The following is a 26,592-nucleotide window of genomic DNA, read 5'->3' on the forward strand; positions in this document are numbered from 1 at the left end:
GAGTAAAGCCACCTAGAGGTGGTGCTGGCCACCCTGCCAGCACACAGACCGTCATTGAAACGCAGTGCTCCCCTGCCCCGTGCTCCCCGCTGTGGCTCCCAGGTGCCCCAGGGCAGCCACAGCCCAAAGACCATGTTCTAGACCCATAGTCTGAGCCCTTTACGGCAACGCCTTGGGGTTGTGGCTCTTAGAGGCTGGGGTGCAGGTGGCAGTGCAGTTTCCTGGGACTGTTCCCACCTTTCTGTCTCAAGCTTGGGTGACATGTCTCATTCCTCGGGTGCCCAAAACCTCTCACTTCTGGGTCTGCCGAATTATTTGGATGAGGCACATTTGTTTTTTTCTTTTTCCTTCCTTCTTCCTTCTTCTCTTTTTTTTTTTTTTAACTGACTTTAGAGAAAAACAGGAAGGGAGAGAGAGAATAGTGAGAAGCTTCAATTTGTAGTTGCTTCACTGTAGTTGTTCATTGATTGCTTCTCATATGTGCTTTGACTGGGGGGGGGTTCAAGCTGAGCCAGTGACCCCTTGCTCAAGCCAGTGAACTTGGGCTCATGTCGATGATCCCATGCTCAAGCTGGACAAGTTTGTACTCAAGCCAGTGACCTCAGGGATCTGGGTCAACGTTCTATCCACCGCACCACTACTGGTCAGGCGACAAGGTACATTTCTGAAAAATCCTTGTAGAGTTTGTAAGATGAACCAACAACTTCTGCCCTAATCATTCCACTCTCAAGAATCACCACTGTTTTCCATATGTCTAGACAGATGTGCATACCCAGGGGCGTGTGTATATGTCTGTGTTACACCACGTGCACCCGTACACATTCATTTTAAACATGCTCATCCTCCAGGTGTGTTTCCACGAGCTGCTCCTAGTTTTGAAGAACCTGTCCTGGAACAGTCTCCAGGTTGCAGGCACGGCCCTCCTCCTGCTCCCTTCGTCTTGCCTGCAACTAGCTGTTGTCTTCAAGCGTGCTCTTCTGAACATTGGCATGTGTTTGTTACCTTGCCTCCCTTGCGAGGGAGAGGGCTGGCAGGTCGGCTTTGGGGACTTTGGGGGGGCTGCCAGATCATCCTGTTTCCTTCTGCGAGGCACCAGTTCTGAAGCACACCTGCCAGGAGCGGTGTGCTCCCAGCAGCACGCGTAGGCCACATGCTGGTGTTGCCACCGGGTTCTGGTCAGAGAACCTCATTGGCTGTGGTTTTTCCCAGCCGCCTCCTTCAGAAATGTAGTGCTCACTTCCCTGTGGGTAGTGAGGGGCAGGAGCCCTGCTTGTCGGGGATCACCCTGGAATGGTCTGCACGCATCCCTGCATCTCCCGGCAACAAGGACAACCTGTGGCCTGCCGCCAGAGCCAGGGCCAGAGGGCCACCCCACCCCATTTTCAGATGTGTTCCGAGATGGCCTGAGGAAGCTGTTCTTTCCTAGTGGATCAGCAGGACTGCAAACCCTGGGCTCCATTTGCATTGCTTGAGGCTGGATGGTCTGAAGCCCTCGAGACAGGGTCTGCAGAGGCCAGGTGCTCAAACAACCTGGGCGGTGGCCAGAGGCTTTGCAGCTAGAGAACAGGTCTTCTCCAGCTCGGCGCTCATTTCACAAGACTGTCCTCTGCGTGTAGTTCCAGCTGGCAGATTCCTGAGGCCCTCGGGGATGGGGATGTGGAGAGACACACATCCCTTTCTTTCAGGAAGGTAGAGGTGGGGTTTCAGGTAGATTCATGAGGTCAAGGTCCGTGCTGTGTGTAGGGGTGCCCAGCAACAGAAGAGAACAGGTTGTGGGTGCCACACTGAGAGTATTTACCAAAGCTCTTAACCAACTCATCTTCTGCCTAAGGTCCTTTAAAGAGGGGTCTGAACTTGACTCTGAGTCCAGATGTGACCCTTTTAATTAAGCTGTGACAGGCTGTAACATTGGCCAGCACTGGGGAGCTCAGCATCCTCGTTTGACCAAACCAAGGGCTGGAGGAGGCCAGTGCTGCTCCAGGTCTAGCGGCTGGGGGGGGGGGGGTAGCGCATGGGGTAGTGCCCGGGGTTGTAAAGCACAGAGTAGCAGAGCTGGGCATTGGTGCTGCACCCGGAGGGGCCTGCGTCCTCTTGGTGTGCCCCATGTGAGCTGAGTGTAGTTTTACTGTGAGTCAGGGCCCTGGACTGGGGGATTTCTGTGACTGCTCCATCAGGGCCTTTTTATTAGGGAGGGGCCCTCCTCTCCTCTGCCTGCCTCAGCGCTCAGGGGCCAAGACTATGGCTTTCTCCCTGGGTGTCTGGGCCAGGCATTGGGTGCCATTGAGACTTGGTGTGGCCTTGGGCCTAATGTGGAGGGCTCACTGGAAATATAAGATGGGCCCCAGGCCCTTTGGGATGCCCCTCTGTCTAGGGCAGCTAGACCAGCACTTGTGGGCGGACGGAGCCAGGCGGGCCTGCAGTCTGGAGGCCTGCCCTCAGAGGCTTGTGTGTTTCCTTGGACCTGGGTGTCTTCAAAGTTGGCCGCTTACTAAGCTTGTAGAAGTGGTCAGTCCCCATGGGCATTAGTGGTAGGGAGCAGGAAGCCGTACCATGGACACCTGGTTGAGGAGGCACCGGGGAGGTCCTGTGGAGGGTTGGGTTTCGGGAGGCAGGGGAGGTCCTGTGGAGGGTTGGGTTTCGGGAGGCAGAGGAGGGGGCGGGTGATGATAGAGGCAGAGGGGGCAGTGGTATGTGAGGCCGTGTAGGGTGAGGCAGCCAGCAAGGGTGGCGGTGGGAGGCTTGTGCTCCTTGCTTGCTCTGTCCCCTAGCTATGTGTGTGACCTTGAAAGCAAATCACTCCAGCTTTCTGACCCTCAGTTTTCTCATCTGCAAAGTGGAAACACACGTCTTTTCCACTAGGTGGCTGAGCATTAGCAGGATATGGGGATCAAAGCCCAGAATAGTGTCTTGGAAGTGGGTCTGTTTTAGGTGAGGGTCAGGTCCAGTGGAAGGGAGATCAGCAGAGGATTTCAGATGTGACAATTTGAAAGGCACAGGGTGGCCCTGTGGCTGCTGGTGCTGGGAGGATACGGTGGCATTTTAGGGTGAGGACTTTAACTCAGGAGACCAATTTCATCAGCTGACAGGCTGCCCCACCCCTTCTCGTGTGCCAGACCCTTGCACCTTGCCCTTCTCACCCCCAAAGTAATTACCTTAGCAAGCAGCCTGTGGGCAGTATCGCTGCTGGCATAGGGATGTCGATGGGTGTGGTACCTGGCTGCCTGTCACGCAGGACAGAGTTGGATTGTTCAGTGGGCTCCCCTGAGTGAGGCAGAGTGGCCCATGGCTCCTGGGCTTCTGTGTGGCGTCCCAGCTTTCAGCCTAAGAGGAATCTGCGTGCTGACACCCAGAATCCCGTAGAAACCTTGTGTTATTTGAATGTTGCTGGTTTTAAAGACTTTTTTTTTTTTTTAAGACTTCAGCTCCAGATGTCAAGGCCGAGGAGTGTTTCAAACCTTTCTAAACATGGCCACTTATTTTTTTTGTCCTTTTTTTTGGCAAGCTAGGGCTCCTGGAATTTTGTATTTTAGAATGGCCACATCTTGGGACTGCAACAGGGACGACCCACAGATGAGATATTCCTGATTTTTTAACAGCCACATATGGATGTGGGATCAGCCCATTCCACATCTCTGCCCCTCCTACCAGTCTTGATGTGGCTTCTTGTGTGTGTTCTTAGTTATAGGACTTCTGCTCAGCTAGACTTTAGGCATTTCTCAATGATTGTTGTTCTGTAGTTTTGTTGTAATTTCAATGGGAGGAAGCGAGTGCAGTGTTTACTACTCACCATTTTGACTGGAAGCCCAAACAACTTTCATTTTCATTAGCAATTTTGTCTTTATTATGAAATGAATAATTATTAAATAAAATGAATTAAATAATTAACCACTATTGTTTTGGGGTTTTTTTTAAAGGAAAAATTGGTTGAAACGACCTTTAAGGACAGCCTTGGTAGGGGTCACAGGCTGCCTTTGGGGTGCTGACGGCACACAGGACTGGGTCTGCTGTTGCAGGTCTCCTCCTCCCAATGCCTGGCTCAGTAAGTCGTGCTAGAAGCTGGAAATCAACTGTGGTGGGACTGTTTCCACTACAGTAATTGGCTAACGGTATCAGTCATGAAGCCCAGGCACTTTAGCAACAGGAAGCGAGCAGTCCTGATGCTGAGGGTTAGAGGAACAGATTCTAAGACAAGACCCTTGGACCCAGATCTGAGAAAGTCACTTAACTTCTGTGTGCCTCAGTTTCCTCATCTGGAAAATGGGGAGGGATGATGATAGCACACAGCCCACAGGCTGTTGTGAGGGTTAAATGGATGTGTGAAGGACTCGGCAGTACTGGGCACAGGACATTCACTTAACAGCGGTTCCTGTTGTCATTCCACGGGCAGGAAATGTGAGTGGGGTCAGGTAGACAGGAGGGTACACGGATAGTAACGCATTGGGGCTAGGGAAGGAACTAGCCCCCTCGATGCTGAGGGGGTAGGACATGGTGGGTCTGACGGTACCACGATCTGGGCTAGAGAGGAGGTTTCCCGTGCTCAGTGGGTGGCAGGAGGGGGTAGAATTGCTGATGGAGACTGTGGGGTGACATGCAGGTGATGCGTGGCTGGGGTACACAGAGCACGACAGGATGGGTCTGTCTGTCTTCCCTCCAGCCTCTCACAACCACAGGCCACAGGCCGAGTGCCTGGAACATGCAGGCCAGTAGTAGCTCTGACTGTAGATGATGTACCCTTCTCAGAGCCACCCAGCAGCCCCCACAGGGACACAGCAGGTAGGCCCTGCAGGTGACGGACGGTTTCATGCTTGGCATTCAGTACTTGTGAGGCTCCTTCATTCTGAGTCACTGAATGACTTGGGTACTTGCAACTTATACAGACGCAGACTGGCATTTTTATTCTTCCTCCTGAGAAGAGGTCACTGAAGTGCCCATCTTCTTTTAAGGAAGCACCGGTTTTCACTAAATTTCTTTTTCTGCCACTTTCTGCAGTTACTGTTCATGGGACCTCATATTTGATTCTTGTTTTAAGTCTGTTCTAGCTGCTATAATGAAACACCACAGATTGATGTCTTACTTATTGCTCACAGTAGTGGAGTCTGGAAGTCCAAATTGGAGGCGTTCGCATGGTGACATTCTGGTGAGGCTCTCTCCTCCTGGCTCATGACCAGCACCTTCTCACTGTGTCTTCACATAGTGAAAGGGGCAAAGGAGCTCAGGGGGGTCTCTGTTATAAGGGCACTAACCCATATCACCTCCCAAAGGCCCCACCGCTTCATAGCATCACCTTTTGAATGGGGTAAGATTTCCACATGTGAATTTAGGGGACACAACCATTCAGACCATAGCAGTCCTCACAGGTACCCTGAAAGTGGGCCTTATCGTTAGGCCATTCTATAAATAAGGACAACTTAGGCCCTCGGTACATGGGGAGCTGGAGTGGAAAAACCATCTCTGATCAGATGTTGTCTGGCATGAGACAGAAACTCTGAGTCCAGTAGTTTTTACAGACTATGGCAAAGCCTCAAGGAAAAAACATTTATTTTTGTAAAAAACTTAGAACACCTGAAGCTCTAGTGATCCCAGATTCACTAGTTGACCTGGGGTTGCTAGTGACCACTCAGCTCTTGTGTGCATCGAGTCCTGAGTGTGTCTGGGGCCTTCCTGGAAAATACCAGCTTTGGGATTTTTTTGTGTTTAAGTGTGGCTGCTGCTTTATATATCACTGCAACTTCTGTTTCTTCAAGGCCATAGTCATGAAATTAAATAGTGATGTCTGAGGAGCTTCCTAGTGGGTTTATGATCCTGTTCAGCTGAATTTCCTGAGCTTCTACTCTCTCAGTGGTTTAAACAGCAGACCGAGCAAATTTCCTCACCATCAAATCAGATTTAGTGGCTGCAGTAACGTCTGGATCAGAGGCGTCTGCCAGCAGGGCACGGAGCTCTGAGATGTGATTCCTTCGCCAACCCCATGCCCTGCCCTCCTGTGAGTCAGTCCTTCATGCTGTGTTCTGCTTCCCCAAGCCAGTCCGTTTCTTCTCTCACCGACCTTTGTCCTTCAGAACTGTTTTGCTGAAGGATTCTAGAAAAGCATACCGAGGAAAGATAGGTGTCAAGTTGTGCATCCCAGGGGTCCCCAAACTTTTTACGCAGGGGGCCAGTTCACTGTCCCTCAGACCGTTGGAGGGCCGCCACATACAGTGCTCCTCTCACTGACCACCAATGAAAGAGGTGCCCCTTCTGGAAGTGCGGGGGCTGGATAAATGGCCTCGGGGCCGCATATGGCCCAAGGGCCGTAGTTTGGGGATGCCTGATAGACCATCCAGTTGACCAGTCCTCTCTAGTCACCCAGGCTTAGAAGAGTAACTGTCTGTGAACTGCTGTGTCTATCACAGGCCTTCCATTTGCATATCAACACAACTACCTGGGTTTACTTCTCTTGTTGGTGGAAAAAAATGAAGAGAAAAAGTAGTTGTGAGTTGGTTTATCAGTGAGAGTGGTCCTTTCTGTTTCCCTTCTCAAAGTCTCAAAGGGGCAGGGTGTTCTCCCAGAGGGACAATGAGATGACGGCCAGCCTTGCCCTTTCTTGATTCAGGAAAGTGGGCAGGTGCTCATGGTTTGAGCATGAGCTCAAGTCATCCAGGGCCTGCAGGCTCTTGTAGTTTCAACTTACCCACAATTCTCATTCATTCAACAGATGTTGATAGAGCATCTTCAATGAGCGAGGCTCAGTTCTAAACACGGGGAAGGAGGCAATAAATCCCCAAGTCTCCACCCAAATAGAGATTGTACTTAGTGGGGGCAGATGGAAATTAAAGGAGGTAAATCTCATACCTGGTGTTTATTTAATGACTACTAAGAGCCAGAATAATTTTAGGAAGTGAGCAAATTGTTCGTTCCCCTTAATTACAAAAACATGCACACATGGGCTTACTCCCTTGGGCTGTCATCAGGAAATGTCTAGGAAGGAGAGATACTTTCAAATAGTAACCATGAAAAAAATAGTTTTGATTTGAAGACAGATGAATAAATACCAGTGTATTTCTTTCTCTCTTTCTTCTGAAATCTATTTCCAGCTGTGTCCTGTTTTGGGCTGAGCTGGGCCAGGGGTGCCTTTATACCATCTGAGTTTGGGCAGGTATCATATTGGTTACAAATACTTGTAGTAGATTATGTCTTTAGCATTGAAATACATGATTCCCAGTTGATGCTGAGGAGTTGGCTGTAGCAGGTCTCCTTTCTTCCCCAAGGCCAGCCAGCATTTTACTGGTGTAAGCACCAGGGAGTAGGGTGGACTAGCAGCCGCACTAAATTTGAGCCACTCCTTTTTAAAAAAATTTATTTTATTAAGTGAGAGGCAGGGAGGCAGAGACAGACTCCCACATGTACCCCAACTGAGATCCACCCAGCAAGCCCCCTACTGGGTGATGCTCTGCCTATCTGGAGCTGCTGCCCCATTGCTCGGCAAACAAGCTATTTTAGCACTTGAGGTGAGGCCACGGACCCATTCTCAGTGCTCAGGGCCAACTTGCTTGACCATTGGAGCCATGGCTACAGGAGGGGAAGAGAGAAGGGTGGGGGAGGGGGAGGGGTGGAGAAGCAGATGGTCGATTCTCCTGTGTCCCCTGACTGAGAATCGAACCCGGAACTTCCGCATGCCAGGCCGACACTGTATGACTGAGCCAAACTGCTAGAGCTGAGTCATTCTTAATTTATGTGGTTAAATAGAGTTGAGCTCAAGGGTCTGAGTACCTACCCTTTGCTCTGGGCAGATATCATGGGAATTTGGGGGTCCCTTTGGTAACTCATAGGTATCTAGAGAGTGAAAGTGGGGCCCTAGAGGGCTGGATTAGAGAACCTGGGTGATGAAAGGCTTCATGGTGCCATTGTGGATATTTAGGATTCTAAAGGGCTGTCACTGAATGACAAATTAGTTTTATTCGGGGTAGCATTAAAGGACTGAGCTAGGACCAAGGGGTGGAATTTGAACAGCTACAAATCTTGGTCTAACTTTAGGAAGACAGTCTCTCTACTGAAGAGACAAAGAGGTGACTCTGTGAGGTGGTGACTCCCAGCAGTGTGATGTTTAAACAGAGGCTGGACTGCTGTGTTCAAGAATGTGACAGTGAGCTTGGCCTGTGGTGGCGCAATGGATAGAGTGTTGACCTGGGAGACTGAGGTTGCTGGTTTGAAACCCTGGGCTTTGCCAGGTCAAGGCACATAGGACAAGCAAGCAGTGAATGACTGGGGTGAGACTGCTTGGGTTGATACTTCCCATTCCTCCCCTCTCTCTCCTCTCTCTGTAAAATCAATAAATGAAATCTTTATACATATATCTTTTATTTTTAATTAAAAAAATTTTTTAGTGAGCGGCAGGGCAACAGAGACAGACTCCCATGTGTGCACCAACTGGGATCCACCCAGCAAGCCCACTAGGGGGCGATGCTCTGCCCATCGGGGGACTTTGCTCCGTAGCTCAGCAAAAACCAGAGCCATTTTTTAGCACCTTAGGGGGAGGCCAAGGAGTCATCCTCAGCACCTGAGGCCAATTCACTTGAACCAATTGAGCCATGGCTGCAGGAGGGGAAGAGAGCAAGTGAGCGAGAGAGAGAGAGAGAGAGAGAGAGAGAGAGAGAGAAGGGGGAGGGATGGAGAAGCAGATGGTTGCCTCCCCTGTGTGCCCTGACCGGGAATCAAACCCAGGATATCCACATGCCTGGCCAATGCTCTACCACTGAGCCAACCGGCTAGGAGATATATATATATATTTTTTTTCTTAAAAAAATGTGACAATGAGATTTCTGAACGCCAGGGAGGCTGCACCTTCTGCCCTTCAAGGATTCCTTTGACCTTGAGGTTTATGGCCTTGTAGAGCAGATAGGAAGGGGAGTGAGCTTAAAGATTTACCTGGATCAAATTCTTCATCAGAAATTTCTCCTCTGGGCCTGACCTGTGGTGGTGCAGTGGGTAAAGCGTCGACCTGGAAATGCTGAGGTCACCAGTTCGAAACCCTGGGCTTGCCTGGTCAAGGCACATATGGGAGTTGATGCTTCCACCTCCTCCCTGCTTCTCTCTCTCTGTCTCTCTCTCCTCTCTCTCCCTCTCTGTCTCTCTCTCCTCTCTAAAAATGAATAAATTTAAAAAATAATTTAAAAAAAAAAAAGAAATTTCTCCTCTGGATGCAGCAGGAATGTGGGACCCTGCCTCCAGCTTTGGGCACATGTTGAGTCCCCTTGACCCTCCAGGAACACAAGGGTTGCTTCACTGTGGTCTACGGACCCTCTGACACGCCAAGGCTATGAGTCAACTGCCTAGCTCTGGCAGCTAAGTGACTTCGGCCCTTGTAGAGAAAATTCACTCATCCATTTCCCCTTTGTGGCCTTGCTCCTCCTCCCCATACCAACCTTTCCAGAGGCTTTCCTCACTGCCCTCAGCAATGCACCACCAAATGTAGATGATAAGTACACTTCACGCTCCCGTGCACGTACCTTCATTTCCCCAGTCAGATCTGTACTCCTGGAAGAAACATTCCCTCTCATTTCCTCTGTCTAATGTCCCACTCACCTCATGGTACCAAGAATGGGATATTTATTTATTTATTTATTTATTAATTTTTTCAAAAGAGAGAAGGAGGCAAGAAGGGAGAGAGATGAGAAGTATCAACTCACAGCTGCGGCACCTTAATTGTTTGTTGATTGCTTCTCATATGTGCTTTGATGAGGGAGCCCCAGCCAAGCCAGTGAGCCCCTTGCTCAAGCCAGTGACCTTGGGCTTAAGCCAGCAACCATGGGGTCATGTCAGTGATACCACACTCAAGCCAGCGACCACTTGCTCAAGCTGGTGAGCTTTTGCTCAAGCCGGCAACCTAGGGGTTTTGAACCTGGGATTATTGCATCCCATGTTGATGTTTTATCCACTATGCCAGGCCCTAGGATGGTATTTTTAATATCTTAGGAGCTCAGTAAAATGAATTAACCAATTTTAGCTATTTTAGAAAATTATTTCAAACAAAGATATCTGATGGGAAAGAAAATACCTACTTAATGTTTGGCAGGGTCTCAGGTGGGTGATAAGTCTCAGTAGTGCTTGTGAGAGGTGCTTGAGGTGGATGGTGCTTGCTGTTTCTTAGACGATTGTGTGGCGGCTGAGAAAGGTGGGCTCTGTGCTTGTGCAGCTGCTGTAGGTAGCTAAGGCAGGTCTCTTTGTTGGGACAGTTCACATTTGTTCTTTGACTTCAAACTGCTGCCTTTGGTCTACAGAATGACAGGATTTGATCACTGTGGATTGGTGATGCACACTCAAGCTTCCACCTGCCCGAGTGCTGCCCAGAGGCCAAAGTCCTTGGAGCTGAACACGGTGCCTGGACTGGACTTGAGTTACTTCCCTGTGTCACTGACCATAGCTGCCTCTTCAGCACTGTCACAGGCCAGCCCAGCCTCCTCTCCTAGAGAGTAGTAGGGGTGTTTCTGGCCCCTGAATTCGGGGAACTTTGGTGTTACGGATGTTGGGGGGTTCTTTCTTCATCATAAACTTAGCAAGGGGTAGGTAGGGTGCTAATGAAAGGTGTCTTTGTCCTCCTGAAAGCTTTAAGGAGAAAAGGTGAAATCCCACAGAAGCGAGTGGGAGCCAGCCTGGGCAGGAGCTGCTGGCAGTGGTGGGGCAAAGTGCAGGCTGGGCTTATGATCTGGTTTTCATCTAGTCTCCTTGCGTAATGGCTTTGAGAAGAAACGAAAGCCCCCTTGAGTTCCCTGCCTCAGGTGGGGGCCTCTCATCTGTATTCTGCTGTGGTTTTCTGGCAGCCTCTTGCTGAGCTTTACCTTTCTCTGTAGCCCTTTCCATGATGACTTGAACAGAGGGGAAATGCAAATGCCTGTGGGGCCTTGCAGAGCTTGAAGGCAGGTCTGACCCTGGCCTGATGCTTGTCTGTAGAGGCTGTCGCTGGCCCACTAGTGGCCTCTTTGAGCATTGCAGAGAGCAGGGGTGTGGTCCCACCAATGTGCTGCCCAACTACAGAGAGTGTCACCAAACCCTTATCAGGGGCACCAGAATCAGGTTCTGTTCAATGTTGCTCAGACCATTGGAATGAGACTATATTAAGTAAAGCTGAGCAGAAACTTTATTTTTTGATCGAGGAAGGAAAAGGGCAAGCTTATGCCCTAAAGACACCTTCTTTTTGATTTGAAGAAATAAGGAGAGTCTTAAAGGGTTGGTGGCAGGTAGATGGGTTTAGGGGTGAGGATTTCTGAGAAAAGGATGTCAAGATCTAGGGATTGCAAGGGAGCAGGCTCAGTTTATAAACATGCTGGGAACATGCCTGGCTGTACATTGTATCTCATTATTGTTAAATCACCCCTGGGCATGATTTTTAGCATACTAATGAAGGAAAGTTTGTCAAAAGGTCCCTTAGGCATGGCATCAGAGTAATGGTGGTGTGAGAGGTACCCTTGATCTCCCCCCTTGAAATTTCAACAAATTGAACAACTATAACAGCAAAGTAGCCCCATCTGGGCTTGCAATGTTGCCTGAAAGATTCGTGCACTGAATGGACTGAAGGTGGGAAGGATGGAGAAAGGGGGAAGAAGATAAGATGCACTCTCAGTGGGCTCTGGATAGGAGAGAAACCCAGCGTAACTGGGTCTCCTTCTGCTGGAAGGAGCAGAGAATTTAGGGAGATATTGAACCAAAGCAGCAGCAGCACAAGGGGTCACTGCCACTGTTCCCATGGTTTTCCAGCAGCCCACATGTGGACAGAGGCAAAAAATACAAAGTGTGGTACCCCAGCCTTCCAAATCCCGCCTCCCCACCTTTGCAGGTACAGAGAGTGGCAGAACAGACCCTACTGCTAGATCTACAGAACCACTCTCTCCCTTGAAGAACAGAGGTGCTTCATGTCTGGTCTTCTGGTCTGTTGAAATGCAGGAATGAGCACCTGGAGGCATGAGATTGCCATTGCTAGAGCCAGCCGTACACCTCACAGCACACCCTGCCCATCATCAAGACTGCAGCCTCATCTCCATCATTTCCAGCAGCTTCTCAGCAGAGGCTGGACTGGGAATTTCACAAAGCTAAAACTTATAATACAGCACCATCTACTGGAAGAAAAAACTCTTTTTGCTTGGGAGTTTGGGGGAGATTTTTCTTTGAATTTTTTCTTTTTTCTAGTTTTTCCTTGTTTGTTTTTGATTATTATGTTTTGGTTTCTGTTCTTTGTTTTTTGTGTGTATTTTCTCTTATTCTTTATTTTAGTTTTTTATTTAAAAATTATATTATCAGTTTTACCTTTTTATTTTCTTATTTTTAACTTTTCAATGTTGTTTTTGCTTGATTTTTAAAAATAATATCATTGGAAATGCCCTCAAGGCAGAATAAAATCAAATACCATGGCTACCCAAGAAAGAAATGCAGTTCATAAAGAAAACGAAAACTCCAGAAAGCAATCTCAATCACATGGAAACCTTGGAGTTAAACGGTAGAGAATTCAAAACTGAAGTTCTGAAAATACTTAACGAGATGAGAGAAAAAACTAATAGGCAACTTAATGAGCTCAGAAAGCAAAACGAGACCTCACCAAGGAGACTGAAACTTTAAAAACTCGTTCAAAACTCAATACATGGATTGAAAAATGAACTAGCAAGTTTAGTTAATAGAAAAGGGAAGATAGAGGAGAGAGCCAGTGACATTGAAGACAGGCAACTAGAGATGCTACAGAGAGAAGAAGAGAGAGACTCATGAATTAAAAAAAACTGACAGAGCTCTACAAAAATTGTCTGAATTCACCAGAAAGAGCAGCATAAGAATAATGAGTGTATCAGAAGAAGAAGAAGAGAGGTAGAAGGGAATAGAGAGCCTATTCAAACAAATAATTAATGAGAACTTCCCAAACTTATTGGAAGAAGTTAGAGCCTTGAATCCAAGAAGAAAACAACATTGAGTTGCCGCAACACAAACAGACCTTCTCCAAGGCACATCATAATAAAGTTTTCAAAAATCAATAACAAAGAAAGAATCCTCAAGGCAGCTAGGAAAAATAAGAACATCACATAGAAAGGAAGGCACTTTAGGTTATCTTCAGACTTCTCAGCAGAAACTCTACAAGATGGAAGAGAATGGATCCAAGAATTCAAAATGCTGACAGAGGAATTACCAGCCAAGAATACTATATCCATCAAAGTTATCCTTCAAATATGAAAGAGAAATAAAAACTTTTGCAGACATACAGAAGCTGAGGGAACTTATCACCAGAAAACCCCCATTGCAGTTCATACTCAAGGGGGTTATTCTACCAGATACAAAGAACAAAACAAAACTATTGTACAACTAAAAGCTCCAACAAAGCTACAGTATAAACAAGGATAATCTGAGACAACAAAAGCATAAAAGGGGAGAGGATAAAGGTCTGAAGTGGCTAAGGGGGATGAAGTGCAGAAGCACTCATAAGACAAAGGACTTATATAAATGAAAAACATTTTTCTCAGTAACCTAATGGTAACAATCCATGAAAAAAAGCAAAACTGAAAGACAGAACTTAAAAAACAGAAGAAATAGAGGAAAGAAGCATGGAATAACATCAAATAAAACAACAGACAGAAACACAGGAAAAAAGCCAAAGGAGACGTAGATACCAGAAAACAAAACATAAAATTGCTATAGGAAATCCTCAAATGTCAATAATTACCTTAAATGTAAATGGACTGAACTCACCAATAAAGAGGTGCAGAGGAGCAGATTGGATTAAAAAGCTGCCTTTAGGAGATACACCTAAGCTGCAAGGACAAAAGTAGATTCAAAGTGAAAGGTTGGGAAACGATTCTCCTGGCAAATAATACCCAAAGAAAAGCAGGTGTAGCCATACTCATAATTTGACTATGCTGACTTCAAGACAACAAAGATAACTAGAGACAAAGAAGAACATTTCATAATGATAAAGGGGGCATTGTGTCAAGAAAACATAACACTTCATAATACATATGCACGGAACCAGGGAGCAACCAAATATATAAGACATCAACTAACAGAACAAAAAGGGAGAGAGACAAAAACACAGTCATATTTGGAGATTTTGATGCACCATTGACAGCTTTAGATAGATCATCCAATCAGAAAATTAAAAAAAAAAAATCAGCCCTAAATGACACAGTAGACAAAAAAGATATAATAGACATTTAAAGAATGTATCACAGAACATCTAGATTATACATTTTTCTCCAGGGTGCATGGAACATTCTCAAGGATAGACCATATGTTGGGCCACAAAACTAACCTCAGCAAATTCAAGAAGAGTGAAATTATACCAAGCATATTCTTTGACCATACGGCTTTGAAATTAGAATTCATCTACAAAAGGGAAGTAAAGAAACCTACAAAAATGTGGAAATTAAACAGCATACTTTAAAATACTGACTGGGTCAAAGAAGAAATAAAATCAGATAACAAATGATATATACAGATAAATGAGAATGACAACACAATATATCAAAACATCTGGGATGCAGCAAAAGCAGCAATAAGGGAATTTTTATATCATTACAGGCTTATATCAAGAAACAATAGAGATTCCAAGTAAACAACCTAACATCACTTCTTAAAGAACTAGAAAAAGAAGAAAAAATGCAGCCCAATGTCAGCAGAAGAAAGGAAATAGTAAAAATTAGAGCAGAACTAAATGAAACAAAAAACAACAACAAAAATAGCTATAGAAAAAATTAATACAACAAGAGCTGGTTCTTTGAAAAGATAAATACAATTGACAAACCCCTGGCTAGACTCACTAAGGAAAAAAGAGAAATTCATATAAATGAAATTTGAAAGAAAGAGGAGAAATTACCACAGATGACACAGATATACAAAAGGATTATAGTTGAATACTATGAAAGATAATATGCCACTAAATTCAACAATCTAGAAAAAATGGATGTTTCTAGAACTATGCAATCTTCCTAGCCTGAGTCACAAAGTAGAAAACCTAAATAGACCTGTAAGCAGGAAGGAAGTAGAAACAACTATCAAAAATCTCCCCCAAAAGAAAAGTCCAGGGCTAGAGGGCTACACTGCTGAATTCTACCAAACATTCAAAGAAGATTTGGTACTTGTTCTTCTCAAAGTCTTCCAAAAAATAGAAGAAGAAGCTATGTTCCTAACACATTTTTTGAGGCAACATAACTCTAATACCAAAACCTGGGAAGGACAACACGAAAAAAGAAAACTACAGACCAATATCTCTAATGAATACAGATGCAAAAATCCTAAACAAAATACTAGCAAATTGAATACAACAACACATTAAAAAATGAATACATCATGATCAAGTGGGATTCATTCCAGGAGCACAGGGTGGTTCAATATATGGAAATTGATCAATGTATTACACAACATCAACAGAACAAAGAACAAAAATCATATGATCCTATTAATAGATGCAAGAAAGGATTTGATAAGATACAGCATGCCTTTATGTTTAGAACAATAAAATATATACATTTATATACAGAAGGAAAGTACCTTAACATAGTAAAAACCATATATGACAAACCATCAGTTGATATCATATTAAATAGTAAAGAATTAAAAGCTTGGCCTCTAAAATCAGAAAAATGACAAGGCTACCCACTCTCCACTATTATTCAACATAGTACTGGAATCCTAGTCAAAGCAATCAGACAAGAGAAAGAAATAAAAGGCATCCATATTGGGAAAGAAGTAAAGGTATCACTTTTTGCAGATGACATGATCTTGTTTGTATATAGAAAACCCCAAAGATTCCACCAAAAAACCATTAGAAACAATAAACCAAAAGAATCACAGGGTACAAATTTTTTTTTTTTTAAATAATAGCATTTATTTAAGTTTTTTTTTTTATATAAATAAATTTTTATTTTAATGGGGTGACATCAATAAATCAGGGTACATACATTCAAAGAAAACATTTCCAGGTTATCTTGTCATTTAGTTATGTTGCATACCCATCACCCAAAGAGAGATCGTCCTCTGCCACCCTCCATCCAGTTCTCTCTGTACCCCTCCCCCTCCCCTCCCCCTCTCCCTCCATCCCTCCCCCCACCCCCCATAGCCACCACACTCCTGTTCATGCCTCTCAGTCTCGCTTTTATGTCCCACTAATGTATGGAATCCTGCAGTTCCTGTTTTTTTCTGATTCGCTTATTTCACTCCACACAATGCTACCAAGACTCCACCATTCCGCTATAAGTAATCCAATTTCACCATTTCTCCTAGCTGAATAATATACCATGGTGTATATGTGCCCTATCTTCTTCATCTAGTCCTCTATTTTTTTTACAGTGATTAAAAGCCTTTAAGCAAACTCTTGGCCAATACAGCAAGAATCCATAAATGAGTAGTGTCCTTAACATGTTCCCCAAGTCCAAGTTGGCCCCCTCACCATGCCAAATCCCTGAAAAATGCAACCCAACCACAGTTCAGTCTGTTAGGAGCTGTCACAGGGAGCAGGAGTCCAGGAAAGTTCCCCACAGGAAAAGTCCGTATGGCACTGGAATTGTTGTCACCATTCTATACTTTGCAGCTCATGTCCAAGTCCCAATGACTGCTGCTTCTAGCTGGTAATGATTTTGAAAGCTGATGAACAGGAGACACCAAATCTACCTTCTTTATTAGATCTAGCTAATAACACTGTTCTGTCTTTTTTCCAAATAGCTCCAGATATATGGAAAAGATTTATATAGGCGGATGGGGATCCTCAAACCCCTCAGCGAGATCTTCTGAGAATGGCTTTTAAGATACCTAGAGGCAGAAAAAGCCCAATAGAGATCAGGGGGAACTACCAGCTTTTAGGATACACCCTTAAAGGCTCCAGCACCCCAAAGGGGTCTCATAGGATGCCATCTGGGTCCTGCTTCAATAGTGGAAAGGAAGGTCATTGAGCTAAAGCCTGCCAGGCTTACACACCTCTGCTGTGAGGAAACAGGGACACTGGAAGGTGGGCTTCCCCCTCGCTCCTCTAAGGGAGGGTTCAGTCTCTTCCAGGCCTGCTCCAGCCACCTATGACCTAACCTTGCCCAGAATGCTGGGGTTTGCCACTGAAGGCTGAAGGTGCCCAGGGCCGTCGACCCCATCTACGACACTGTGGACGAGCCTAGGGTATTTCTTCCAAGAAGCAGGTAAACTGATCTCATTTGCACAAGGGCCACTTAACTATGTTTTGCCTGAATAGTCAGGTTCTTTATTCTTCCCTCAAAGATCTCTGTTGTGGGTGTTGATAGTCCTATTTTCTGCTGCTTTGCTTAATATATAGTGTTTCCTTTATTCCTCCTACCTCAATGCCCCACTCATATTTCAGGCTGGGACCTACTCTTAATTTAGAGCTCTCTTTCCTCCTTTTGCCAACTTGTATTATGAATTTACCTTTGCCACCTGGCTTAGTGTATCCCAAGGTTCTCTTTACCAGGCCACAGTCACAGAGCTCCAGGGAAAAGCAACCTGGTCTCAACTCTCCAGGCAGAGGAGAACAGAAGCTCCATATCCACGCATGCTGCAAATGGCTTTTTCCAGTCTACCTGAATCATTACCAGCTAGAAGGGTACAAATTAATATACAAAAGTCTACTGCTTTTCTATCACCAACACTGAAACTGCAGAAAGTGAATTTAAAAAGTTACAACAATGGAAAAATAACGTACCTGGGAATAAACTTAACAAAGGATATGAAGGACCTATATACTGAAAACTATAAGGACTCAATGAAATAGAAACATATTTCATTTTCGTGGATTAGAAGAATCAAAATAGTTAAAATGGCCCTATTATCCAAAGCAATATACAAATTTAACGTAATCCCCATTAAAATACCAATGTAATTTTTTAAAGAAATAGAACAAAAAATTGTATGGAACCATAAAAGACCCCCAATAGCCAAAGCCATCCTGAGAAAAAAGAATGGAGCTGGAGTTATTACAATACCTGACTTCAAATTATACTACAGAGCATAATCAAAACAGCATGGTATTGGCAGAAAAACAGACATACAGACCAATGAAACAGAATCAAGAGCCCAGAAATAAAACCATATATATATATGGACAAGTAATCTTTGACAAAGGAGCCAAAAACACACAATGGAGAAAAGAAAGCCACTTCAATAAATGGTGCTAGGAAAATTGGAAAGCCACATGCAAAAGAATAAAACTTGACTATTGTTTGTCCCCATGCACAAAATTAATTCAAAATGGGTCAAAGACTTAAATACATGATCTGAAACAATAAATTACATTGAAGAAAACATGGCCCTGGCCAGTTGGCTCAGTTGATAGAGCATTGCCCTAGTGTGTGGACATCCCGGGTTTAGTCCCCGGTCAGGGCACACATGAGGAGCGACCATCTGCTTCTCTTTTCTTCTCTCTCCCCCTTCTCCTCTCACAGCTAATGGCTCAATTCAAGCATCAGCTCTGGACACTAAGGATGGCTCGGTTGTTTGAGCATTGGCCCCAAATAGGGGTTGTCAGGTGGAGCCCGTTCAGGGCGCTTGTGGATATCTGTTTCACTATCTCCACTCCTCTCACTTAAAAAGAAAAAAAAAATGAAAAAGAAGAAAACGTAGGTACTAAACTTACGGATGTTGGCTGTAGAGAACAATTTATGAATTTGATCCCAAAGGCCAGGGAAGTAAAGGCAACAATAAATAAATAGGACTATAGCAAACTAGAAAGCTTCTGCACAACAAAAGAAACCAATAAGAAAAAAAAAGAGAGCTAAACAAATGGGAGGTGATATTTACACACAACAACTTCTATAAAGGATTACTATCAAAAAAAAAAAAATATATATATATATGGAGCTCACAAAGCTCAGCAACAAACAAGCAAACAATCCAAGTGAAAAATGGGGAGAGGACCTGAACAGACACTCTGCCAAGAAGAAATACAAATGGCCAACGGATACATGAAAAGATGCTCATCTTCACTAGCTATTAGAGAAATGCAAATCAAAACTACGAGATACCACCTCACACCTTTAGATGGACTGTTATCAACAAGACAGGAGAGAAAGAAAGTATTTTGGTTCCTCAAGAAATTAAAACTAGAACTACCATATGAGCTAGCAACACCTCTACTGGGTATCTACCCGATGAACTTGAAAATATTGGTATGTGAAGACACATACACCCTCATGTTCATCACAGCATTATTCCCAGTGGCCAGGACATGGAAACAATCAAAGTGCCCTTCAATGGAGGACTGGATAAAGAAAATGTGATGCATATATACAATGGAATACTACTCATCCACAAGAAACGATGACATTGTTATTTACAACAACATGGATGGACCTTGAGAACATTATATGAGTGAAATAAGTAAATCAGAAAAAGCTAAGACGTAGATGACTTTATGCATAAGTGGGATGTGAAAGAGAATCGTGGGCATAGATGAAAGTGAAGTGGTTTTAACGGGGAGGATGTGAAGGGAAGGGAAATGAAGAGGGACAAATATAAGGTGACAAAATGATTTGACTTTGGAGGATGGCACAGAAAACAATCAACAGTTCAAATGCTATAGAGATGTTCACCTGAAACCTATATGCTATTATAATAATTATTGATCAATGTCAGTCCATTAAATTTAATTTCTAAAAAAAAGAAAAATCCACTTGGGAAGGGGTTGGGTATCATCTTGGATCTTTCCAGTGCAGACTGTTTTCTTAGCTATGTTGGGTTTTTAAACTGATTTTTGCCTGCAGGCTTCATTCTTCCTGGAATTTCCACCCTTTCCTGGCTTGTTCAGCCAGCTCTTGTTAGGGTGTATATGTTGGAGAATAAAAGAAGACAAGAAAGACAGTCTCAGATCCTGATGATGCCATAGCCTGCAGCCTCAGCCAGAGTCACAGCCGCTTTCAGTGGAGGAGAAGCCTGGCCAGCCGCAGCCTCAGTCTCAGCCCCATCACAGCCACTACCACACACCCAGCAACAGCAGCCACCATTAGCACCACCATCAGCCTGGCCATCAGCACGGCCATCACCAGCAGCCTCACCACTGCCTGCAGCATGGAGCCAAGGGGAACCCAAAGCCCAGCCAAAGCCACTGAAACATGAGCAGAACACACCCTCCAGCAGCACCAGGAGACACCAAAGAAGAAAGCAGGCTTTCGTGAACTGAAATACCTTTAAAGAACCTGGGTTCTGATGAAACCACCAACCCTATTTCTAGGGTCCTCAGTGGCAACCAACTAAGTTGTAGAGACTAATCTGAAGTAGACTGTAAAGTCCAGCACCTTTGGGAAAGCAGGAATTAAAACCAGGAATTTTATTCAGAAAAACAGTATGAACAAAAAGAATGGAAAGTCTTACGAAAATAAATTCGGAGAGAAACAGTATGTAAGAGTGATACTGTAGCAACTCCAGATGGTATTGTAACAAACAATTCTGGCTCTGTTACTAATGTGTTCATGGGCAGAGGAGCACATAATGATGGTAGTGGATCTGGGAGTGGATATACCATTCCAAGAAAAAAAGTAAAGCTAGGCTCAGTAGTGCCAAGGTTTGTGAAAAACTCAATTTATTAGTATAGGACAAAATAACGCAACAAGAGGCCAGTGTCTCAGCCTTAACACAGGGACTTGAAACTCTCAAGCCTGCCTACAGTGAACAGAAGGAAATCTGAGTAGATGGTTCGAAGCCCATTTGGAAGTATGAAACTGGGCCTGGAGGAACGAGTTGAGGAGAGCCTGCTGTGAGGGATTTACTGTGGGAAAGCTCTGATATTAAACCTGGCATGAGCGGAAAGAGTTTGGTGATTGGCCCAAAGAAAAGAATGCTTCTGCTGTTGCCTCCAGAGGGGACTCGTGGACCCTATTTAAGCCTCTCCCAGTTTTTCCATAGACAGTAGCAGTACTAAAATAATTCCTAAAGTAAGTTATACAAGCAAAGTTAAGGAAAACTTAAAAAAAGCAAAACTAAAAACCAAACTATACTGAACTCTTTTTGTGTCGCCACCTTCATCTTCATCCTCTTCACCATCTACTGGAGAAACTCAGACCCAGTCTTCAAGTCTGTTATCCCAGGTCTCTGCATCAGTGCTGCATATCTTACTTTTGCCAGCTTTTCTAGTGGGCTTGTTTCATCAGGGACTGATGCTGGTGTGTCTTCTCTGAGGAGCCCCTACTGCTCTCTGCTGCTGCTAATATGCTAACACCCATCTCTTCCGGGGCTGAGTCAGTTCTCAGGACGTGAGTCTGACTTCAGCTGTTGAACAAATTAGATCTAGTCCTTTCATCTACCCTTCAAAGATGCACGCTGTGCTAGTGAGCACAGCTCAGGTGGATCAACCTTCTCACCCAGATCAGCAAAACCTGGGGGATATCTTCCAGAATGAATGGGGTTTATCACTTATAAATGAGCCCAGTGCTGATCCTGAGACTATTATTGGGAAGTCATCAGATCATAAAGTGATGGAAGTGACATTTCAGAGGTTATCTCCTGCTCAGATTTCCTTTTGTTCACTGTAGGCAGGCTTGAGAGTTTCAAGTCCCTGTGTTAAGGCTGAGACACTGGTCTCTTGTTGCATTATTTTGTCCTACACTAATAAACCGGTTTCCCAGGGGCTAATGCAATCCCATCAGCAACTGAGCATCCCGTATTCCCCAAGGCTTACAAACTGGGAAAACGGACTTGTCCTGAAGTTATGGGTAGCATTCTAAAATCTGGGATCACTAGTGAGAACCCAGACCTGTAGGTGGCCTGCAAAAGTCAGTCACTAGTAGTCAAGGTGATTTAGTGTTTCTCTTAAAGGACCAGGAGATAGGAAATCCAAGTCCTCTGGTGTCTCCTATGATACTTTGTTAGGCTCCACCAAAGAGCAGAGATACCAGAGGTGCCTGGGAAGGAATGGCAGCTGGGGTTCTTTTGACCCGGGGGCTGCTGTTCTGTATCACACTAAAGAAATGCAGTGTTTGGAATTTGCAGGAGCAAGATCCCTAAAGGATACACTTACATTGCAGCCATGGGTAGTCCAGATCAACGAAGGAGCAGACTGCCATTTATAACTTCTTGGCAGCATTGGAGCCACTCTCATGGGGCACACGAGGCTTTGATGCTCCTAGATCTTCAACACAGCCAAGAAACCATAAGTAGAATCATGGGATAAATATACATATATGCATATATAGTTATATAATATATATTTTCAAAAAGGCAACTAAAAGGAATTGGGACTTCTTAGGGAATCAGATTATTTCAGACTACACGTTGTAATCTCCAGTACTGAATAGTTTTTCTCTAGTTTTTTTTGTTTTTGTGTTTTTAAGTGTGAATTAATGAGTACAAGTGATTGATGAATTTAGGCTTATTAACAAGTGTGAAAAAAGGAAAGTAGAAGTTTACAGATTTACTAATGTGACACAACCTGGTGATAAGAGGAGGACCTTGGTTTCCCCTTATTCTGTCCTTCTCTGTTAGCTGTTTTATTAAATAAGTTTAATCAGACCACATATAGCAGAAATGGGAAAGTGGTTATTTGCAAAGTCCGTGTCCTGCCAGACTGGCGCTGGAACAAGGTGAAATTTTGTCTCCAGCTCACGTCCACTCTCCCAGCTGCTGTCTCCACTTCATGCTCTACTCTAGACAAGTGGGCAGCTCCCGGATTTGACTGCCATAGACTGTGATTGGGCTGGGTTTGGTCATGTGCTAACTCCTAAACCAATCAGCTGGTTGAAAGAGATACAGGGTGCTGATTGATGATGGGGGGTAGAAGAGGCTCATGCACAAGAGGGGAGAGGTGTAGGATGGTGCCAGGGCACAGTTGTCTCCATCCCATGGTACTTAGCATGCAGAGAAATGGAGTGCCCTCACTACCCACTAACCATGTTTTGGGGCTGTGTGGAGGGTTGCTGTGCTGAGACCAGGGCCCTGCCTGATGAGTCTCGTTTGGTGCCACTGGCCTGTGTTGATTCAGAGAACTGGGTCTTGCTTTTCCCCACTGTCTTACTTGTTAAATCTTTATTTTGGAGGTGAATGTTTTGAGAGGCTCAGGGATATAATGATATAGGCTTTGGACACTTGCAATCTGTGAGAAGCCATGCTCTAAATCAGGGGTAGTCAACCTTTTATACCTACCACCCCTTTTTGTATCTTTGTTAGTAGTAAAATTTTCTAACCGCCCATTGGTTCCACAGTAATGGTGATTTATAAAGTAGGGAAGTAACTTTACTTTCTAAAATTTATAAAGCAGAGTTAACAGCAAGTTAAAGCATATAATAATAATTACTTACCAGGTACTTTATGTTGAATTTTTGCTAAATTTTGCAGAATAAATCTTTATAAAACAACTTACTATAGTTAAATCTTTTTTTATTTATACTTTGGTTGCTCTGCTACTGCCCACCATGAAAGCTGGAATGCCCACTAGTGGGCAGTAGGGACCAGGTTGACTACCATTGCTTTAAATGAACACAAGGAGTCATTTTATTTCAGCAGTGTGACAGTGAATCATTGTCAATCCCAGTCTACAAAGTTAAAAACATTGTTTTCTTAAAAGACCTTACAATGCAGTAAGTATTTATTGTCTGCTATCCTCTAGGCAATGGCTGGTTGTGTAGTACTTGCAGAATTATTCCACTCCAAAATTTTCTGAGTTTTGGGCATTTTCCATCTCTCTTTCTCTTTTTTTAATTTATTTTTTAATTTGTTGTGTTGACATGGTTTTGGGCATCCTTCTTCTCTGATGACCTTCTCTCTGCCACAGGGAATTGTTGGAGACCACATGTCGCCTGGCCAACACGTTGAAGAGGCATGGAGTTCATCGAGGGGACCGTGTGGCCATCTACATGTCTGTGTCCCCACTGGCTGTGGCTGCAATGCTTGCCTGTGCCAGGATTGGAGCTGTCCACACGGTCATCTTTGCTGGCTTCAGTGCACAGTCCTTGGCTGGGAGGATCAACGACGGTAAGCATGTGGGCAGGGGAAGGAGGGTGGAACCCCGAGTTCCCTGGTCCTTATTCCTTGGACTTAGAGTAGAGACATACATTAATAAAGTCACATAGACAAATGAGACACATCGCTGAATGAACAAATGAGCTGAGATCTGAGTGTGTTGGATTTAACCAGCTGAGGAAGGGAAGGAAGATTCCAGGTGGAGGGAACAGCATAGGTACCAGCTGACTGGTGGGAGGAACACAAAGTGGTGAGCCCTGGAGTAGGCTAGTATGGTTGCAGAGGGGAAGAGAAGAAACTGGTAAGGTGAGATGAAGCTGGGTGTACAGGGAGGGTCCCTCAGTCATAGCTGAAAGCCTTCCATTGTGAAAATTGATGGGGGACCATCTCTAGAGGTCTACAGTCAGGAATGGGAGTTTGTGAGGGATCTTTAAGGCTTTCTGTCTGCAGGTGGGTCAGAATTTCCTGGACAGTGTGCAGAACAATATCATTTCCTTTTTTGGGTGTCAGAGAGCCCAGTGTTTGGATAGTACCCCTGTCCATGCACTCTGAACCCTGCTCCAGTGACATTCTAGACAGAGTTCAGCTCCCCAAGGAGTGTGCCAAAATTCTGGGGGCCATCAGAGTTCTTTGTCTCATAGAAGACTTGCCTCTGAGTAATGAACAGAGCTAAAGGTTGGAGTTCACAGGCTCTTGCTGACCACTCTCTTTAGAAAAGGCTGATATTGACTGACCGGTGGTGGCACAGTAAATAGAGTGTTGACTTGAGATGCTGAGGACCCAGGTTTGAAACACTGAGGTCGCTGGCTTGAGCACAGGCTCACTAGCTTGAGTGCGGGGTCACCAGCTTGAGCATGGGATCATCGACATAATTCCATGGTCTCTACTGGCTTGAGCTGAAGATCGCTGGTTTGAGCTCAAGGTCACTGGCTTGAGCAAGGGGTCACTGGCTCAGCTGGAGCACTGTGGCCAAGGCACATATGAAAAGCAATCAATGAACAACTAAAGTGATGCAACTACGAGTTGATGCTTCTCATCTCTCTCCCTGACTTGTTTGTCTCTCTCTCTCAATTTCTCTCTCATTTCCTCTTGCTGAAAAAAAAAAGAAAAAAAAAGGCTGGTAAGCCTTTCCACTCCCTTTCATTGTTTTCTCCTCTGTGTCCAAGTATTGGTGCTGCCACCTCTTTTTTCTCTCTCTCTCTCAACTCTGTAGTGCTCACTATCTTTCAGGGCCTTTGACTTAACATAAATACTGTAATATTCTTACTATTTTTCCCTTTTCTATTGCAATTGTAATGATTTTAAAATGTACCATTTTGTGGCATTAAGTACTGTATTTCCCCATGTATAAGATGCTTCCATGTATAAGATGCATCTTAATTTTGGGGCCCGAAATTTGAAAAAAAAATGTATTACATAAAGTTATTGAACTTAAGTTTTATTCATCATAAAATTCATACAACTCCTCATCACTGTCAAAACTCCCATCCATTAGCTTGTCCTCATCTGTCTGATGATGAATCACTGTCTTCATATATTGCCTTGTCCTCAGTTCCATCTATGGCATTTGAAATGCCACACTTCTTTTTTTTTTAATTTTTATTAATTTTAATGGGGTGACATCAATAAATCAGGGTACATATATTCAAAGAAAACATGTCCAGGCTATCGTGTCATCCAGTTATGTTGCATACCCATCACCCAAAGTCAGATTGTCCTCTGTCACCTTCTTGCCACACTTCTTAAATGACTTGACAATGATCTCAATCTTGATATTATCCCAGGATCTTTTCACCCAGGTACAAACTTCTCCTATAGTTGGTTTCTTCATTCTTCCTGCTGGTGTCATATTGTCCCCAAAATACTTCATTTGTTCCATTCATCTCGGCAGCTTTGAAGGGTTTGTTGATGCTGACATCAGGTGGTTGGAGTTGGGATGTCAAGGGTCCAGGTATGACAGCAGGTTTTGTTTTTTGCTCTGCGGCAATCTTTGTGTGTTTTTGTTATGTGTGCCCTGAACTAATCAAGCACCAATAGGGCAGGTTTGCATAAGAGCCGACCTGATCTTCTTCTTCAAAGTTTCTCAAACCGGATCTTTATTCCATCCTGATCCATCCAACCCTTGTCATGAACATGGACAACCACTCCTCGAGGAATGTCTTCTTTTGGCATTGTTTTGCGTTTGAAAATCAGCATGGGACGCAGCTTGGTTCCGTCGGCACAACCAGCTAGGACAGCTGTACAATGGCTCTTTTCATGTCCACTTGTCTTCACAGTTACAGTTTCCACCCCCTTCGTATCAGTAGTTCTGTTACTTGGGACATCAAATTGAAGGGGGACTTCATCCATATTTGCAATCTGTCCCAACTCAAACTGATGTGTCTTCTGACATTGAATGACAAAACCATGAAATTCAAGGACCTTCTGCTCATAGCTTTCAGGCATCTTTTGGTTAAGTCTGGTGCATGTACACATACTTAGTCCATTCCGTTTCATGAACCTGAAGCACCAATTGTGTCCTCCTTTGAAATCAGTAACTTCTTTTTCATCAGCAATTCTTCTTGCCTCATGCTGAACCATCTTTGTGGACACGGGAATTCTAACTGCCCTTTGCTCTTCAATCCATAGCTTCATTTCCCTCTCTACATCAGGCCATTTTGCTAACCTGCCTCTCATGGCCTTCTTCTGCTGTGGTGTTTTCAG

The 26,592-nt window shown here is 44.5% G+C and overlaps 1 protein-coding gene and 1 pseudogene across 1 annotated transcript in view; both read left to right on the forward strand.

Annotated features, from left to right (window-relative positions):
* The window catches only part of ACSS1 (acyl-CoA synthetase short chain family member 1), a 65,189-nt gene that overhangs the window by 13,545 nt on the left and 25,052 nt on the right, over positions 1 to 26,592 (forward strand). Inside the window, exon 3 of the mRNA XM_066236997.1 lies at positions 23,702 to 23,901. Coding sequence (XP_066093094.1) covers positions 23,702 to 23,901 — 200 coding nt within the window. The remainder of the gene's footprint in view (positions 1 to 23,701; positions 23,902 to 26,592) is intronic.
* Positions 19,092 to 22,105, forward strand: LOC136308385 (FMR1-interacting protein NUFIP2 pseudogene; annotated as a pseudogene).

Source organism: Saccopteryx bilineata, chromosome 6 (genome assembly GCF_036850765.1).
Source record: "Saccopteryx bilineata isolate mSacBil1 chromosome 6, mSacBil1_pri_phased_curated, whole genome shotgun sequence".
Lineage (NCBI taxonomy): Eukaryota > Metazoa > Chordata > Mammalia > Chiroptera > Emballonuridae > Saccopteryx > Saccopteryx bilineata.